Source organism: Guillardia theta (genome assembly GCF_000315625.1).
Source record: "Guillardia theta CCMP2712 unplaced genomic scaffold GUITHscaffold_2, whole genome shotgun sequence".
NCBI lineage: Eukaryota > Cryptophyceae > Pyrenomonadales > Geminigeraceae > Guillardia > Guillardia theta.
In genome coordinates, this window is record NW_005434672.1 from 945546 (window position 1) to 962035 (window position 16490).

The following is a 16490-nucleotide window of genomic DNA, read 5'->3' on the forward strand; positions in this document are numbered from 1 at the left end:
AGATGAAGGAGTCCAGCATCATTTACCTGAAGCTGTTCGAGCATCGGAGACTGGGAGAGAAGCTCTGCGCTACTGGAAGCGCGTTGTTGAAGGATGTTGCCATTGAGCTGGATGAGTTCTCGAGGGAGACTTGGAGGGTCATTGACCTTGTTCTTAATGACCACAACTCATCGGCTAAGAGAATGAGCGTCAGACTGCAGCTCCTGTTCCAACCAGAATCCTCAGGGATGAGTCGTGCGAGGAGAGGTTATGAATTGCTGAATGCGCACGACTATGATGGGGCATGGAAGATGTTTGACGATGCGAAGACGAGGTTCATCAAACATCGCAATGTTGTGATGACAGTCGTCTGCAATGAGATGCTGGTGGAGGTAGACAAGAGGCGATCAGCCTATTCCCCTTCAATCATGCGGCGCGTGGGATGCATGGGCTCGTTGATCAGCAAACATACCGGAGGAGAGGAAGAGGAGTTTGCAACCTCGTGGCAGCTGGAGAGTGAAGAATTCGATGCGCTCCTAGAGAAGGTCGGATCGATGAAATCATCTCAGGTTCAAGGCCTGAGGGAACTTCTCGAAGAGTCGGTGATGACTTCAGCAACGTCCCGCAAGCTCAAGACGAATGACTTCTTCACCAAGAGCGAGGTCTCTGCCCTCCAGCACTTTATGACGCACATGAAGAAGCAGCTGTTTGCAAGCATGTCGGCTCAACTGGCCAATGAGATGCAAGGGAATGGCGAGAACGTGGGGACAGACGTACAAGACGAGGTCACATCGCACGTTCGACTGCAACAGTCGCTAGTCAATCAGTTTGACTTGCTCCCTCATCTTGAGGCCCTGAAGGGCGATGTACTGCAGTACATCTTTGAAGATACAGCAACGGCTGCTCCCCTGTTCCTCCTGCAAGCCGCTCAGCCTGGGGTGGGCCTGACAACCTTCACTGCGTTCGTTGCTTCCTATGTGGTTGAGAAGTACGAGAAATCGGAGATGAAACCAATCATCATCTCCCGATATGTGGGAGAGACCTTCTTGAGCAGAAGCATGGAGACGCTGATTCACTCCATCTTCCTGCAGCTGCAGGCGGAGGATTTGATCTATAGGCAAGAGGCCAACATGAAGGGACTGGCTGCTCCTCTCTTCCTCGAGAAGCCCAAGTCATGGGTTCGGAAGCTGCAGAAGGACTATGGAGTCCTGTCGGACTTTACCGAGCTGTGCTTTCAGTTTCGGACCCTGCTGGACTCGGTTTCATCCCGTCGTCCAGTCATCATCTTCTTGGATGGCATGCAGGACTTGCAGGATTTAATCTTCCTCCTCCGATATCAGGTCGCTGCCCCCAAGTTAGATATCCGAATTGCAAGTGGTCTCAGCAGTGAACCTTCTAGCTCATCCTCCGTACAAGTCGCCTCCTATCAGCAGATGCAGCTGGAAAGTCTCTTCTCCTGGCTGCCTTCTTCAGGTTTGAACCCTGTCGGCGCATTCCTTCCTGCCAACATCAGGATCGTTATCTCGTCGTCCTCTCTTGGCCCCCTGGATCTCTTCCTCCAGTCTCAAGCCAGTCGCAACACGATCCGTGTGGTCAAGGGAGTTTCCAGTGCAGACAAAGTCATGTTGACAAGCATCCTGCGCTCCATGATCGCGAAGCACTCTGAGATGGTGGATGACGAAGTGGCGGAAGCGCATGTCAAGCACGTTGCCACCTTCTTGAACGACATCCACCATGAACTTCTTGCTTCTCACGACGGGTTTGTTGACCTCTCTTTCCTCGCCGTGAAGCTTCGACTTCAACTACTTCTCGGCATCTCCATGGGCCGCCTGATGCGCAGGCCCGGTAACTCTCTTGCGAGGGAGAGCATCCTTGCTGTCGTTTCCAATCTGGAGGAAGTCGAGCGGCTGCAGCAGTGCAGGTCTATCGATGACGTCAGCCTTGTGCTGTTTGAGATGGCCGGCCATTGCTATGGAGAAGGTTTGCTCCGTCGGCTCCTCAGTCTCCTCTGTGCGACCACCTACGGCATGACAGAGGACGAGCTCGTCGATGTCCTGGCGACTCCTGAGAGGCACATTAAAGGCGCACAGAACGACAGCATGGCACAAGACGCGATCCTTTCGCAGGTGAAGATGATGCGAGAGAGAGCGAAAGTCGACAAGCTAGGATGGGAGAACGTCTCTGGGACTGCTGCTAAGGTCAGCCACCTGGACGTTCTAGCGCTGATTCAGATGCTCGGCCCCGTCCTCAAGGAGAGGACTCATTACTCCGCCAGGCTGCTAGTGTTCTCATCCCAGAAGGTGCTGGAGGTGGCCAAGAAATATTGCTTCTCGAGGGGGGCGGCGAGGGAGCACACGCACATGCTGCTCGCTGCTTATTTCTCGGGCTCTCAGTCCGGCCATGACTGGCACAGGATACAAGATGAGGACCTGAGGGTGCAGATGGCGGAGGCGTGTAGGAGGCACCTCAGCCGGTCGACCTCGTTCCCTGCTCAACCTTGGTTCTGGGAAGTTGCGATGCAGGAAGTGACGAGTGAAGAGAAACCAGGAGAGCAGGTAGGAAGGCAAACAAGAGTTTTCAACCTGAGAAAGATGCACGAGTTCGTTCCCCAGTTGATCTCTGCAGGTCTTTTTGAAGCTGCTTCAGTCTGTTTGACGGACCTTCAGTACATCACCGACAAGTTCGAAGCTGGGTTGAGTTTTCAGCTTCTTCAAGAGTTCGTGCTCCTGAGAAGTGCAAAGTCCTCTGCGCAGACCAAATCATATTTCCACGATGATTGCAGCCAGATGGAAGAATTTCTCATGAGGAATTACAACTTGTTGATACGGCAGCCGATGATGATATATCAAAGCGCCGCAAACTCTTTGAGCAACGGTCCTTTCCGGTCATACTTGCGTCACCTTCAGACTAAGAATGCGAAGCCTCCATGGTTGAAGGGCATTCGATTGGGACACGAGAACTCTCTCCAGAATCTTTGGACTTTACAGGTCCGTTGTCCAACCATACCGTTCCCTTCTTGTTCATTGTTCCTCCTGCTTCCTATCAATTTGTTGTTGATTCTTGCCTGGACCATTCTCTCCACCACCGCTCACTTGAATCTCTTCCCCCTTCCTTGTCTTGCTCGACCTCCCCTCTCCTCCTCACTTCAGCACACTGACAGCGCTCTACAGTGGCACAAGGAGCCGATCGTCAGCATGTGCCTTTCAGCCGATGGCTCTAGGTTAGCCACCTCCTGCATGCAGAAGCAGATCTGCCTGTGGAGTGTGGGGGACGGAGTTCTTGTTCACGCCTTCCAGCACAACAGATCAAGGATCAGCGTCATGTGCTTCTCAGATCCTCCGCACCAGCTCGCAGTTGGCGACGCTGACGGCGGCGTCAGGATCTTGAGTATTCGAGGACAGACCAAGGTCAATGTTACCGAGGACTTCGGCCTCCTTGCGCACAAGGCAATCGTGAAGAGCTTGTCGTTCCTCGGACATCTCAAGATCTTGTTGTCTGCTGCCTCTGACGGAGAGATGAAACTTTGGTCAACTGCCAGCCTGACCAACTTGCGGACTATCCAGCTGCACAAACTTCCCCTGCACCAGCTGCAGCTCCTGACGTATCACAGTGTCAACTCTCCCAAGGATTCTTCCAAGGAGCCGCAGAGCGTCGCCCCTGCCAAGAGCGACCTCGGCATTTCAGGGAACTTCCATGTTTGGTCTTGTTCGGATGATTGCTCCGTCAAGGAATGGAACCTTCAAACTTGCAACTGTCTCAAGGTGAGGAGGTCGAGGAGTGGGGCGGGGGGGCTGAAGGAGGAGGAGGAGGAAGTGGTGGTGGTGGAGGATTTCTTGATGTTAGATCTTCTTGTTATGTTGGAATCTCCTAAACATCTTGGAATCTTTCAAGCTGAAATCATTGCAGACCTTTGAAGGGCACAACAGTGCTGTAATCACCATCCGCGTGAACCTCCAGCTGGACATGTTGGCATCGGGCTCTCGAGACGAGACTTGCAGGCTCTGGAGCATCTCTAAGAACACTCTCATTGGCGTCATCCGCCATTTTGTTCCGATCTCGCACGTCGATCTTGATGATTCTGCGGAGGTTGTCTTGACAGTCTGCAAGAACGGTTTCCTCAGAGTGTGGGACTTGAACACGTTGAACCAGCTGTCGGAGACTGACATCGCATCTGCTCCTGCTGGCAACAGATCGGGCACGAATCGGCAGGGAGTGATCTGCCTCCTGGACCCTCACACTGGAAACTTCCTCTCAGCAGCTGCCGAGCAGGTCAGGGCCGTGTCAACGCGCTTCTCGAGCTTCTCAGTGAACCGGATGATCGAACCCCCCCAAGAGGAGGAGACCTTCTTCAGCTCTCACGCTGTCAAACTCCTGGAGGAGCAAGGCCTGCTGAGCTTCAGCTCGAGCTATCGCGATTCCCTGCTGAAAGTCGTTGCGATGGACGACCTGCTAATCACCTACGGAGGGCTGAAGCAAGTGAGCATCTGGAACGCCAAGACAGGAGATCTGTTGCGACGGTTGGACAACGAGGAACACAGGTTTCCCTTCCTCGTCCTCTCTGATTCCAGACTCACCGGTGGGATGTTTTGCCGAACAGAATCGCAGGGCTCGACTTCTCTCCTGAGTACAGATGGCTGTTAGCAGCTGCGTGCAGTGATGGGCAGGTGTTGTTCTGGGACACCAGATCGAAGGTGTTCCTTCCATCGCTCACTCGAAGCTTTCTGATCAGTGACCGCAGGCAAGCAACCATGTCAAATTATTCTTCATCCATCCAGCCCATTTCCGCCAGATCACCACGATTTCATTCTCACCGAGAGAGAGGACTTTTCTGACAGCCTCTGTTGACAAATGCGTCCGGCTTTGGTCGTTTTCACTTGAAAGTAGGTCGACACTCAAGTGTACAAAGAGCTCTGACGCTGATGTACATAGAGAACGACAACTCCAACAGCCTGCTGCAAGAATCGAGAGGGCCAACGGTCGGCTCAGGGCTAACTTCTGGTGACTGGACACTTGCACTGCTTTTCCTGGTACCTGACACTCTTTGAAAGCCTCAGAGAGTCTCAGGGTCGTCATGAAGTTTGTTCTTGCGGGCCATACAGAAGCCGTGTCGCACGCCAGTTTCTCTCCAGACGGCAAGCTGATCGCCTCCTGCTCGTGGGATGGCTCCGCAATCTTGTGGGATGCTATCAACGGCAGTCAACGATTCCTGCTCCGACCGGTCGGCCTCCCCCGCGCCTTCTTGTGCACGTGCTGGGCTGAAGATGGATCTCTAATGGCTGCTGGCACCGAAGACGCGTCGATCTACGTGTGGAGGTCCAAAGACTCGCGGGAGGTGAGGAGATTTCGATCTTCAGCGGCTGCAGACGTGCCGAGCCATATCACTCTCGAGTCGCTCCTGTCAAACCCGTTGAAAAGCCTGCATGCCCCGCTGGGTCACTCCGACTCGATCACGTCGGTGAGATTCTGCAAGAAGGGAAAAGTGATCCTCTCCTCGTCCATGGATGGAACAGTCAAATTATGGTCGCTGGAGCAAGGGCAGTTCATCAGAAATATTCTCCGCTGTCCATCAAAGACAAACGTAAAGATTGTTCTCTAGAAACATGTGCATTGAACTGAGCAATGTGCGTGCAGGTGATGTCGATGGGCTTGACCAAGGATGGAGCTGAAGTGTTTGCTGGATGTAGCGATGGACATGTGAGGTTCACCAAGATGCCGAGGGTGACGGAAGCAGCAGCAAGGAATTCTGCGCAGGAGAATGGAAAACTTGACAGGAAGCGGAGCTCTCGCAGGTCATCACCTCAAGCATCATCTAAGAGTGAGAAAGCGAAGCTTCAAGATGATTGGATCTTCTTCGAAGAGGAGAGAAAACCCAAGTTCGACCCGAGCCTGGATTGCTTGCAGGCTTGCATCGAGTACAACCCTGCCTTTGAGAAAGGAGGCGCCAAGGCCTGCATATCCTTTGTGGGGCTGGACCACCTGACTTACATCGCTTGCGAGGGCAGCAAGGAGATCGAAGTCCGCGACCCGAAGAACAACTACCAGCTCATGTCAAAGATGGAAGGGCACAGCGACGAGGTCACTTCCCTCAGCCTCGACCTCGAGAGCCACAAGCTCCTCTCCTCCTCCAAGGACGGCTCCATCACTCTATGGGACACTCACTCGGGCGACGCAGTCTTCTCGCTTCCCTGCTGCCGTCAGGGGCTCTCAGAGGCGTCTATGGATTTCAGTCTGGAGCTCGCGGTGACGGGGTCGTTCATTGGAGACGTTCAGTCGATCAACTTGCGCAGCCAGCAGTTCATCAAGCAGTTCTCCGACTCCGATGCCCCGGTCGTGCGAGCGGAGTACATCAACGATGGGCGACTGCTCGCTTACGGATACCAGAACGGCTTGATGTGCCTGCGCGACTACAGGCAGAGCGACAAGGTGGTCAAGATCCAAGCGACAGGCGATGCGAGGGAGCACAGGCGACTGCCCAAGTACAAACCTCAAGATCTCAAGAAGCTCTTCACGTCCATTGAAGGGCTGATCAAGTCCAGCCCAGAGAAATCGCAGGCCGAAACTCCGAAGATGCATGGCATGAGATGTACAGCAGATGGCAGACTGCTTGTCTGCGCGTACGATCAGACGGTACAAGTATGGGATACACGTCAGACCAAGGAGAGCCTAATTACGGACAGCTCGCATACCTCTACGGTTCCTACCAGCCTATTCCTGACCAGCTCGCTGACAGTGTCACAGGTCACCGCGCTCTCGCTGCTCGATAACGATGACTTGGTCGTGTCTGGCGGAGATGACTGCCTGCTGAAGATCTGGAGCATCCGAGGAAAGCCGATGACGGAAACGCCCGACGCTCACTTGGTCGCCTCCATCGATCACCTAAAGAGCGTGAGGATGGTGAATGAGTTCACTTGGAGCTACGGAGAAAGGCTCTTCCGAGTCCCCTCGCCCTTCGTTTCGGTCTCCTATCACTGCAACCAGGTCGTCTCCTCCTGACCCTGCCTTCCACCCTTGATGATTCTGATTGCAGAGCGTCCGCTGCATCGGGGGCAAGACTTCCAACCTCTTCTTGATCGCGACGTCTGACGGAGTCCTGCATCCTTTCTCGCTTGTCAGAGGCAACAAGTCGCAGCATTGAAAGATAGAGAGAAGATCTAACATGTAGAATATTGTTCACTCAAGATTGTAATGTAGCCCAGGTCTATAACAAACAACCTTCAATAGCAGAAAGGACAAACATCACAATACAAAAATAACAGGAAATAGCTAGTATGATTCCCGTGTCTTTAGAGTCTGCTTTTAAGTCTTTAGATTGTAGAGCAGATTGTACTGCTAAGACAGAGTGAACTTCTTCTTTAATGACTGAAATGGTGAAATCCAGCACCAGCCCAGATAGTTAGAGTTATTTAGAGGTGTAGGATGTAGTCCGGACAAATATATACACTCATAGATTATCGGACAGAGAAAGGAGGAGGAAAGAGGGAGAGAAGGCCCTGAGGGAAGAGAGAGGAAGAGATTGAACGAGAGCGGGAAGGGGAGATTAGAAAGGGAAGCCTATGGGGAGCCGCCCCGGTGCCGTCGGCTTCGGGGCCTTCCGACGGCGCCTCGGAGGGTGGGGTGCGTCTTTTTGGCGTTGAGTTTCGCCGAAATCATCTTCTTGCGACAGGTTTTATTGGTTCAACGTGTACCGGCAAGCGGCTCGTGCAGGACTGAACTTCGTGACTCTTTGAGTGCGGCGAACTGAATCTCAGCTGGAGGCCGCATTACGACAACTACTTTAACTGGTTATTGTTCAGATACAATCTCTGCAAGTTCGAAAGCTTAAAGAACTTCCCTTGTTAGCAAACCATCGGCAGAGATGTAGTCAACCTTGTTAATGTTTTTTCTTTGATCGTAAGTACGATAGTAGGCGATCAAGAACTCAGAAGCCTTACTGTTACCCATCTTCCGTGCTGCTCAATGTCACGATCCCTGGCTTCCTGTGAGCGCAATCAGGAGGCTGAGTCACTGAACTGAACAAGGGTGTAGTAGGAGAGGAGAAAAGAGATGTCCGGCGAGACAAGAGACAGATTCAGAAGCAGTGCTTCAATCATTGCAAGCAAGGCTTACGAAGCATACACTCACTGTTCTGCTGGCTCCGAGGGCTCAGTGAAACGATTTCCCACCTACTACCGTACCAGTGCTACGGTACCGGGCCCCGCGGCACCCGTGGAAATTTTGGTTATCCATCTTTCGCGGTCGGTCACACTTCAAGGGGCGCATCCCAGTCCCAGGACGCATTGAAATGCACGGGAGGAGGAGGATAGCAAGGGGGGCGCTAGTCTTGTGCTTGCTCGGGCTGTCGTCCTGTTACGTTCACCATCTTCCTCTGCGGGCTCAAGGAAGCTCCTCACGATGCCTCATCAACCGGTCGCCTGTGAGAACTTCGAGGAGCAGCATCACAAGTCTCAAGTCAAACTTTCAGGACGACCTGGAAAGGTGTGCAATCTCGCTCTTGTGCGACCTCCTCTGACATGTCTTGCTCGCTCTAGACAGCTTGAAGAGCTATATAAAGAACAGGCCGAGCATGCGAAACGACACTATTACAACGATGGGCTTCAATGGCCGACGATGCATTACCCGCTTTCAGTGCCAGCTTTCACTCCCAACGTTTCCATTGGAATAATCGGACAGCATTTGGTTGGGTCCAAAGTCCTTCAAGAGATTTTAGGGCAGGAGCGAGAACGAGCGAGAGAAGAGTTTAATCTGAACTTGCAAGTCTTGGCTGTTGCAGAGCATGGCAAGGGCTCTGGCAAAATGTTGTTATCGGTACACTCTTGAATAACCCTTGGCAACAGATCTAAGGAGTTTTTGTCTGATAGGACGAGGACATGTCTCTTGAGTTTATCAATGAATCATGGGACAAGAGCTCTCAACGATACGACGCTGATCGCTTCATGAAGCATGTCTCCACGTCTGGAAGGCCGCACAAAGTCATGCTGGAGTGTTCTGGAACTCCACAGGAGGTAATACCTTCTCTTTCTTGCTTCTATTTCCCAAGTAACGTTGTCACTGTCTCCATAGCTGTATGAACAGAAGGGACTGTGGGATCAGATCTGCATGAATTTTGAGACATGGCTCTTCAATGACATGCATGTGGTAACAGCTGACCAGTACGATACCAACGTGTCACAGCACATTCTTGCAACCGTTATGACGGATATGGAGAATTTCGAAGGCATTGATGATTTGTGGGAAGAAGAGGAACGTCGGTTGGGCCCTCCAACTGAACCCTTTCAGGAAGGACGGATGGAAGGAGAGTATTACAACTATCTCAAAGGAAACATGAATATCTCTAGGGAAGAAATCCTCAAGGAGCATATCAGAGTCTTTGGAGTCGATCCCTATGAAGCGGCAAAGGTGAAGCAGAGCAGAGAGAGGAGCGTTGAGAATCAGAAGCGATTGCAAACCGAAGAACGACGTAAGGGTGGTCGCATCAAGTCAGATTCTAGGGGCAGAGGAGGAAGACGAGGGAAATCCAATGATCAGCGCAGAAAGAGTACGTAATCCTAATCAGCCTTGTTATACAATTTAGTTTCAATGCTGTGATGGAAGGTTATTGCTTCTTTTTCTTGTCTGATCCAGTATCCTTAGCAGCGTTTTCCTTGTTTGCCTAGTAAAGAAAGTCAAAGATCGTTGTTGAAACAGCCTCTGCAGTCTAGACTCATCACATACCCTTGCATGTTGAATTATCTCCCTTCTCTTCACCTACGAATTGACGAAAATTCACAATCTCACGTCCTCTGGATTATCAAAGTCTTTGCAATCGTACCTGTACAAGCAGGGAAGCTGCTGCAATGAGGGTATGAATCACCATGTAGGCGCCTATTAGGAGCAATGGTGTGCTCCAGACCACTGAGAGAAAGACCCCATGCTGCAAGCTAGAGTCACGTGCCACCTCTCGAGCTCCGGAAGGTGTTACCTTGTCAAAATAATTCTGCGTAGAGAAGGACTCCCAGTGTGTTGACTGTCGGCGAAAGTTGAACAACAAGGAGGGGAAGGTCAAGGAAAATCACTCACCAGAAATCTGTTGAGAGGTTCAGCCAGGTAGATACAACCCATCATGAAGCAGAAGAGCACTATCTGAATGTTGCTGTTCCTCCGCGAGAGAATCTGATGAGGAAAAGTCAGCTGAAGTTGGCCAACGCCTCTGAATGTTACCGCTAGCAGTAGCATCGTGAAGTGGAATATACCCAACGCAATAATCCATGTCTCAGTCCACTCCACAGCCGAAACAAACCCCTTCACGCTATTCTTGAATTGCATCCACTTGTTTGAAGGGAGTTAGAACCAGATCATTTCAGCAAGGCGACAAATGAGTTGAGAAGACATGGATAAGGTGAACGAGCATGAAGACGATCGATCAGGCGCATATTTGCTGTCATCAACCATGAATACCTGGCTTGGATTCGCCGATAGGTCAGCCATATCGAACTCCGATGGGTCGCCAAAGTAAAACATCTTTCCAGGCTTTGGCTTTGTAGGAATGGCACCTAATGAAAGGATGAGGGAGAAGAGGCGGAGGTGAGGGCATGTACCTGTGACATTGAACGCTGACTTAAAGATCTCAATCGCTTCGTTGCTCGCGTTCGTCAGCGACTCCCACATGTCTTCCAGCATTCCCTTCTCCGCCCCCATGACGGGAGCACGCTCATCCCCTCGTCCCCTCTCAGGCCTGTATCATCCCCCTCTTTTCCCTGCCGTCCCAATTCGATGAAATGTGTGGGAGGGAGAGGCGAGAAGCAAGCCATGCAGACAAGCAGCGCTGACACGATCGCGAGCTAGCAGTCTTCAGAAGCATCTCATGCCAGACGGGAGCTAGCAGTCTTCAGAAGCATCTCATGCCAGACGGGAGCTAGCAGTCTTCAGAAGCATCTCATGCCAGACGGCACATCATTGAGAAGAAAACGACGAGGGGGGAGGTGTAGAGGTCGGAAGATCGATGAGGTCGATCCAATTTTTATTGGGCCTTCTGATTCTACAGCCATGGCTCGTGACGACGGCGTTTGTCACGTATGAGGCATCGGCTTCCTTCCCCTTGTGCTCCAACTTCTCCCTTGAGAGCAATCATCAGATCGGCTTCTTGTTCGGGTATGTCGAGAACGACGGCGCCAAGAACCGTACGTCACCTTACCTTCCTCTCAATGCGACGTGTCAATGTACATCGCCGCACAGTCTCTTCATGAATTTCTCCGCTCAGACGCTGGATACATACAATGCTGTGGTTGCGCTGTTTGAAGCAGGGAAAGGATCTCAGAATTCAACTTTCAAAGGGAACGCCACTGTGAGCAACCATTCCAGCCCGACCAATCTCACTCACTCCAACGCCTCCGCCTCGACCACCAACTTGACTAACGTGAATGTCACTAACGTGAATGTCAGTGAAGCAAACAGCAGCGTTACAATGGACATGAATGCTTCTTCGAGCTCCTCCTCCAACCTCACGAGCAACACGAGCTCTAGTACGAATGTTTCGACGAGATCCTTTGAGGGCTGGGGCAGAAAGCCGGGGCGGGTGTTGACCTCCACGTCGATTCCATTGATCAATGTCTCATGCTTGAGCCCGTCGGATGCGGAAGCACTTTGTAAGAAGCTGAGCATTGCGAACGAGTAATGATGTCCTGCCGTCTTCCAGTCCACTGATTGCTTGTCTGCAGATACTGTCCCTCAGCGACAGACATAGTGATTGTAGTGCAGAAGAACATTGTGGTGATCAACAACATCACTAAAGTCGTTGTGCAAGCAGCCACAAACAATGATTTCGTAACGGCGCTACAAAAGGAGATCGCAGCATTCCTGACTTCATTCTCCTCGTCAACATTCTTCATCGGCAGCAACATCGGCATAGGAAAAGCAGCCAACATAGTACTCTGGCTCGGATTTTTCATTTTCCTTGCTGGTGCAATTTTATTGTGAGAGCATGCAGGTGTCAAGGGTGGTCATAGGCTAACATGGAGCCTCAGGGAATGGATTGGAACGAGGACGAAGAAATTCAAGCTTCAACTGCTGATTCTCGTCTTGAACTGCAAGTAGTGATGGACCTTTTCCGAATCTCATCTCTCAACAGGCACGATGAGCATGCTGGGCTACTTGACCATGGCTTTCGGTCACGGAAGATCGACACACTTCAAGGTGACGTGGCGGGTGAACGAGGCGGCTAAAGCTGATGAGGGCTCAGGTCATGTTCAACGCAACTCGCAATGAGTCCAGCGGGCAACTCTACTTCATAGGCTCCCCCATCCGCCAGTCAGACGTCTGCTGATCATGACTCGCAGCCTCTCCCAGGGCTCACTGTTGGTGCAGGTGCCTCCTGTCTTCTACTCGCGGTACATCATGTGGCTCTTCACCACTCCCTCCCCCATCTTCCTCCTCTGCCACTTCGCCAACGCGCTGGAGACTTTCATGGGATCTGCGGTGATAGCAAGGAGGAGAGCTTGTTGGGAGCTGACGAGAATGCAGGCGCTCGACTGGATGATGATCTTGTGCGGGATGGCTGCGATCTATGTGAAGGTGAACAATAAATCGACGATGACCGTATACTGAAGTTTGAGATGCAGCAAAGATCCGCAGATTTCGCTCATGCAGATGTTGCACTTGTCGAGTGTGTGGGATGCAGCAACACGAATGTGATCGTGTGGGTTCTGTTTGCTATCGCAAGTCTCTTCTTCGTCGTTCTCCTCTATCGGGTGCGAGATTTCCACTTCCATGAAGGTTTGCGATGCTGATAGGCAGCGATAAAGTTGATTGTTATTGGAGAGCGATCAACGCTTGAAATCGACAAGAAGCTGGTACGTCTCTTCATGAGATTTCCTGCGCTGCTTCTGACGAGCATCAAGGCTTATCGCCGACTGCTTCTGTTTGTGATGATCACCTGGAGCGCGTAACTTAGTTGTCTCGTGCTCCCTGGGCTCTCACACATTCCTCCATGTCAGGTTCCCGATCCTCTGGTTCTTCAGCGACAAAGGGTTCGGTCTGATGCCTTCAGTGAGCCCTCGGATGTGGGTGAGGAGGCGAGAGGTTTGACTGGCCGGCAGGACTGGGAGGTTCTGCTGTACGTCATCCTGGACGTAGTGGCAAAGATCGGGTTTGCGGTCCTCTACCTGTACGAGCTGAGGTCCTTGCGGTGGAGGAAGAGACTCTCATGTGAGTGAAGAGAGAGGTCATGATCAAGTCCGAGGAGAGGAGGACGAGGACTGTGAAGAATGTGGTGAACGAGGGCACGAGCACGGTTCGAAGAGAGTGCTAGAAGGAGGGGTAGCACAACGACAGTGGAGCTGGAGCAACAGCAGCAGAAAAGAGGAGCAGGAGCAAGGAGGGGGATAGGGGATGACGGTAAGGATGACGATACGGCAGATCAAGAGAACATATCCAAGGTGAACGTGAAGACTGAAGTCCCAGCAGAAGATGGAGGAGCCTCGTCCATGTCGAGGTCTTGCATGCTGACCTGTTTAAGTCTTTTCTCCCCTCCTCCCCTTCCTCACTCTTCTCATCTCTTCTCCCTCCATTTCTACTCGTGCAGTCCGCTTCCTTACATCCTCTCCTCTGTCCTCCATTCTCCCCTCCCCTCTCTCTGTCCTCCGCTCTCCTGACGTCAATCTGCAGTGGCCGACATTCGGCGTTGACGTCAACGTCGTCCAAGCAGAGGAAGCAGGCAAGACGAGAGCGACAAGCTCGGCAAGTGAATCAGCTGGAGAATATCGGAAACGACTAGCAACTTGTAAATTATTACGTGCAAGATGTTTATATGACATGAGTAAAGATGTGCAGTTGTATGATTACAGAGCACGTGAAGTGGGAGTGACTTCGATGTTGCAACCAGAGGAGTGATTTCATGTTACAATCTTTGCAGTATTTCTATGTTACAACCAGAGAGTGAACTTGTCTTATACGTGATGACAAGAATTCTCACGTTTTATCTTCTCTCGAACTTGATCGTCGTGAGAAGTCGATAGGGGAGGCTGGTGAGCCGAAGTGGCTGCCAAAGGCAAGGGAGGAAGGCCTCTTGGAGAGGAAGGTGAGGGAGCGAGGAAAGAGGGAGAAGAAGATCACAATAGCGGGAATTGCAGCTAAGCAAGTTGCCACAGCGATCTGGAAATCGAGATGAGAGGGAGGAGAGGAGGAGAGGAGGAGGGGAGGAGGGGAGGAGAGGACGAGAGGAGGAGAGGAGGAGAGGAGGAGATTAGAAAAGATCATGTTGACGTGGAGAAGAAGAGAAAAATGAGAGAATCGTCAAGAGGGAGATAAGAGTGAGGAAGAGAGAGGTATAGAATTATGGTTAACTCACTGGGATAGCAGTGTTCACTTGGCTTGAGCTGCTCAGGGATGAAGACTTGTTGGCCATCTCAACAACTACATCGTCAGCTTGCAACTGGAGTGAAAATTATTCCCCACATCAAACCGAGTTTGTCAAGTCCTACCTGACGTACAATCAGATATCGAGCTGTGGGTAGAATTTCTGTCACATCAAAAGACATGTTCAGAGTTGTTACAACTGTTTGTATGAGCGACCTCTCAAACTTCCATCTGACGCCGACTTGACGAGCTTGTAGACCATCTTGACATGGGAAGTGGGATCCAGAGGAGAAGCAAGCAGCCGGAAGGTGATGGCAGTGAACTTCAGCTTCTGTGTGTTTTCTGATGTCTGCGGTGTATACAGGTCGTTCTGAGCGAGTCAAGGGTGAGAAGGAGAGACATGTTTGATACTTCACTGTCACCTGAGAAGATAACAAGAACTGATTCTTATCATAAAGTCCCAGCAGAGTTGTCTGAAGAAAAACAACATCAGACCTCACTTGCCTGACTTCATCTACTTGACGTGTTTGTTTTCTCACTCACCATCGCTATCTGGACGTCCCCCAGGCTGGTGATGTTGCTCGCATTGCTCGCATTCGTCTAACAACCAAGGTCAGTTACGTTTTCTTCTTTTCCTCTCTTCTGATCTTCTTCTGTTCACTTCTCCTCTCTTCCAACCTGCTTGACAAAAGCCAGTCCAACCTCCTTCCAGCTGTCAAGATACCTAACAGCCCCGCCGACTCCCTTGCAGCAAAGTTATGAAGGGTAGGGAAAGAAGAGGAGAATATGGATGACAAGATGAGGAGGAGGCAGTGAAGGAGAAGCAAACCAGGTTGGTACCTGCGCAACGCACTGGCAGGCAGAGTTGATGGTTCGGGGAACGTATCCTGAAATGAGCACATGGCATTCACTTAAACAGGCAAGAGAGAGAAGGAGGGATTGCGAAAAAAAAAAGAAGAGGGAGAAAGGAGGAGAAAGGAGGAGAAAGGAGGAGAAAGGAGGAGATAGGAGGAGTCGAAGTCAAGAGGATGACGTAAGGAACAAACCCGCAGGACAAGCAGAGCAGTCGTCTTGAGCAATCCCAGATTGCATCAGCTGCATTCTCGAATGAGCGAATAAAGCAAGAACGGAGAATGCCTACAGTGACAGTGACAGCAACAGGAACGATAATAGTGTTACTTGGCACGGTGCAGATTATCATCTTAGATGAAATCTGCCCACAAGCTTCACAATCCGGAGACTAGATGCATGTAAGTAAAGGTGGCGATGGAAGATATCAATAACCATTCGCAAGGAGCAGATCTGTCCGGCTATTTTCACTTCAACTTGAAGAAATTCATTGTTAGGATCTCCAAAGTTTTCTCTGCCAGCAGAAAAGCTCAACAGTTATTTCTTTCGAGCACTTGTTTTCACCCCACAACAGTGAGAGGAAGCCCTCCGCCATAAGGAACAAGTGAAGGCTGCAGGTAGAGTGAGGAACATGGCACTGACCACGAAGGGAGCAAACATTTATGGTAGAGATGGACGGACTTGCATAGTTGAACCAACACAATCTCTACGAGATGGATCAGAAGTGTGATCGAAGAAGAAGAGAAAAACAAAATGAACTCAGACAAATGAAGAAAGAATGTACCGATTCAGTAGGCACACAAGTCACGGATGGAAGGCCAACAACCTGTTCTTTCAAGTCATGATGTTGCGGTCAGAAAAGAAAAGAGAACACACGGGAGTGAGACTGACTGGATGTTGAGATCCAAATCCGCCAGGAACGACACATGTTATCGTAGAGCTTGAAAGGACCTCTCGACAGAATCAGCATGACGAATGAAGTCATCTGCGTTCACTTTGATGTTTGTACAAGAACTTGAGCCAATAGACACCAACATCTGGTTTTGCTGATTCTGGATCCCTTGCAAACATCTGCCCACCATGGTAATGGTCTGACCACCTTTGCTCTTTCAACTCAGATGAAACCACGGGAGAAAGAAACATTCCTACCATCTGTGGGACCAACGACAGGATAAATGTAGAGAAGATTTTGAGGACTCGATGCGCAACTCGTTGCAGTCAACGTGAGAGAATCCTTTGAGTCCAGTCAATGAACATCGAAACGCAACAATCTGACGCATCTAACTGACTTGAGACTCCTGACAAGGTCCAGAGATACACTTGAGAGTACCAAA

General features: G+C 51.0%; 5 protein-coding genes across 5 annotated transcripts; 3 read left to right on the plus strand and 2 right to left on the minus strand.

Annotated features, from left to right (window-relative positions):
* Positions 1-3143: 3143 nt before the first annotated feature.
* Positions 3144-6807, plus strand: GUITHDRAFT_60710 (hypothetical protein; the record flags this gene model as incomplete). The annotated part of the gene is made up of 6 exons (XM_005841905.1): positions 3144-3392; positions 3886-4130; positions 4723-4845; positions 5038-5311; positions 6022-6172; positions 6710-6807. Coding segments are annotated over 6 exons (1140 nt in total), but the record flags the coding sequence as incomplete, so codon positions are not given.
* Positions 6808-8370: 1563 nt separating this feature from the next.
* On the plus strand, positions 8371-9522 carry GUITHDRAFT_99629 (hypothetical protein; the record flags this gene model as incomplete). The annotated part of the gene is made up of 3 exons (XM_005841906.1): positions 8371-8784; positions 8838-8981; positions 9052-9522. The coding sequence occupies 3 exons, from the start codon at positions 8371-8373 to the stop codon at positions 9520-9522; spliced, it is 1029 nt and encodes a 342-aa protein (XP_005841963.1).
* Positions 9523-9766: 244 nt separating this feature from the next.
* GUITHDRAFT_62936 (hypothetical protein) lies at positions 9767-10281 on the minus strand (the record flags this gene model as incomplete). The annotated part of the gene is made up of 4 exons (XM_005841907.1): positions 9767-9889; positions 9938-9982; positions 10036-10128; positions 10177-10281. The coding sequence occupies 4 exons, from the start codon at positions 10279-10281 to the stop codon at positions 9767-9769; spliced, it is 366 nt and encodes a 121-aa protein (XP_005841964.1).
* Positions 10282-10957: 676 nt separating this feature from the next.
* Positions 10958-13726, plus strand: GUITHDRAFT_99631 (hypothetical protein; the record flags this gene model as incomplete). The annotated part of the gene is made up of 14 exons (XM_005841908.1): positions 10958-11625; positions 11673-11880; positions 11979-12030; positions 12083-12147; positions 12194-12268; positions 12319-12429; positions 12475-12525; positions 12573-12701; positions 12744-12803; positions 12852-12895; positions 12948-12999; positions 13050-13158; positions 13369-13444; positions 13618-13726. The coding sequence occupies 14 exons, from the start codon at positions 10958-10960 to the stop codon at positions 13724-13726; spliced, it is 1809 nt and encodes a 602-aa protein (XP_005841965.1).
* Positions 13727-14290: 564 nt separating this feature from the next.
* GUITHDRAFT_99632 (hypothetical protein) lies at positions 14291-15408 on the minus strand (the record flags this gene model as incomplete). The annotated part of the gene is made up of 7 exons (XM_005841909.1): positions 14291-14383; positions 14433-14470; positions 14524-14677; positions 14730-14780; positions 14851-14907; positions 15148-15194; positions 15354-15408. The coding sequence occupies 7 exons, from the start codon at positions 15406-15408 to the stop codon at positions 14291-14293; spliced, it is 495 nt and encodes a 164-aa protein (XP_005841966.1).
* Positions 15409-16490: the final 1082 nt, after the last annotated feature.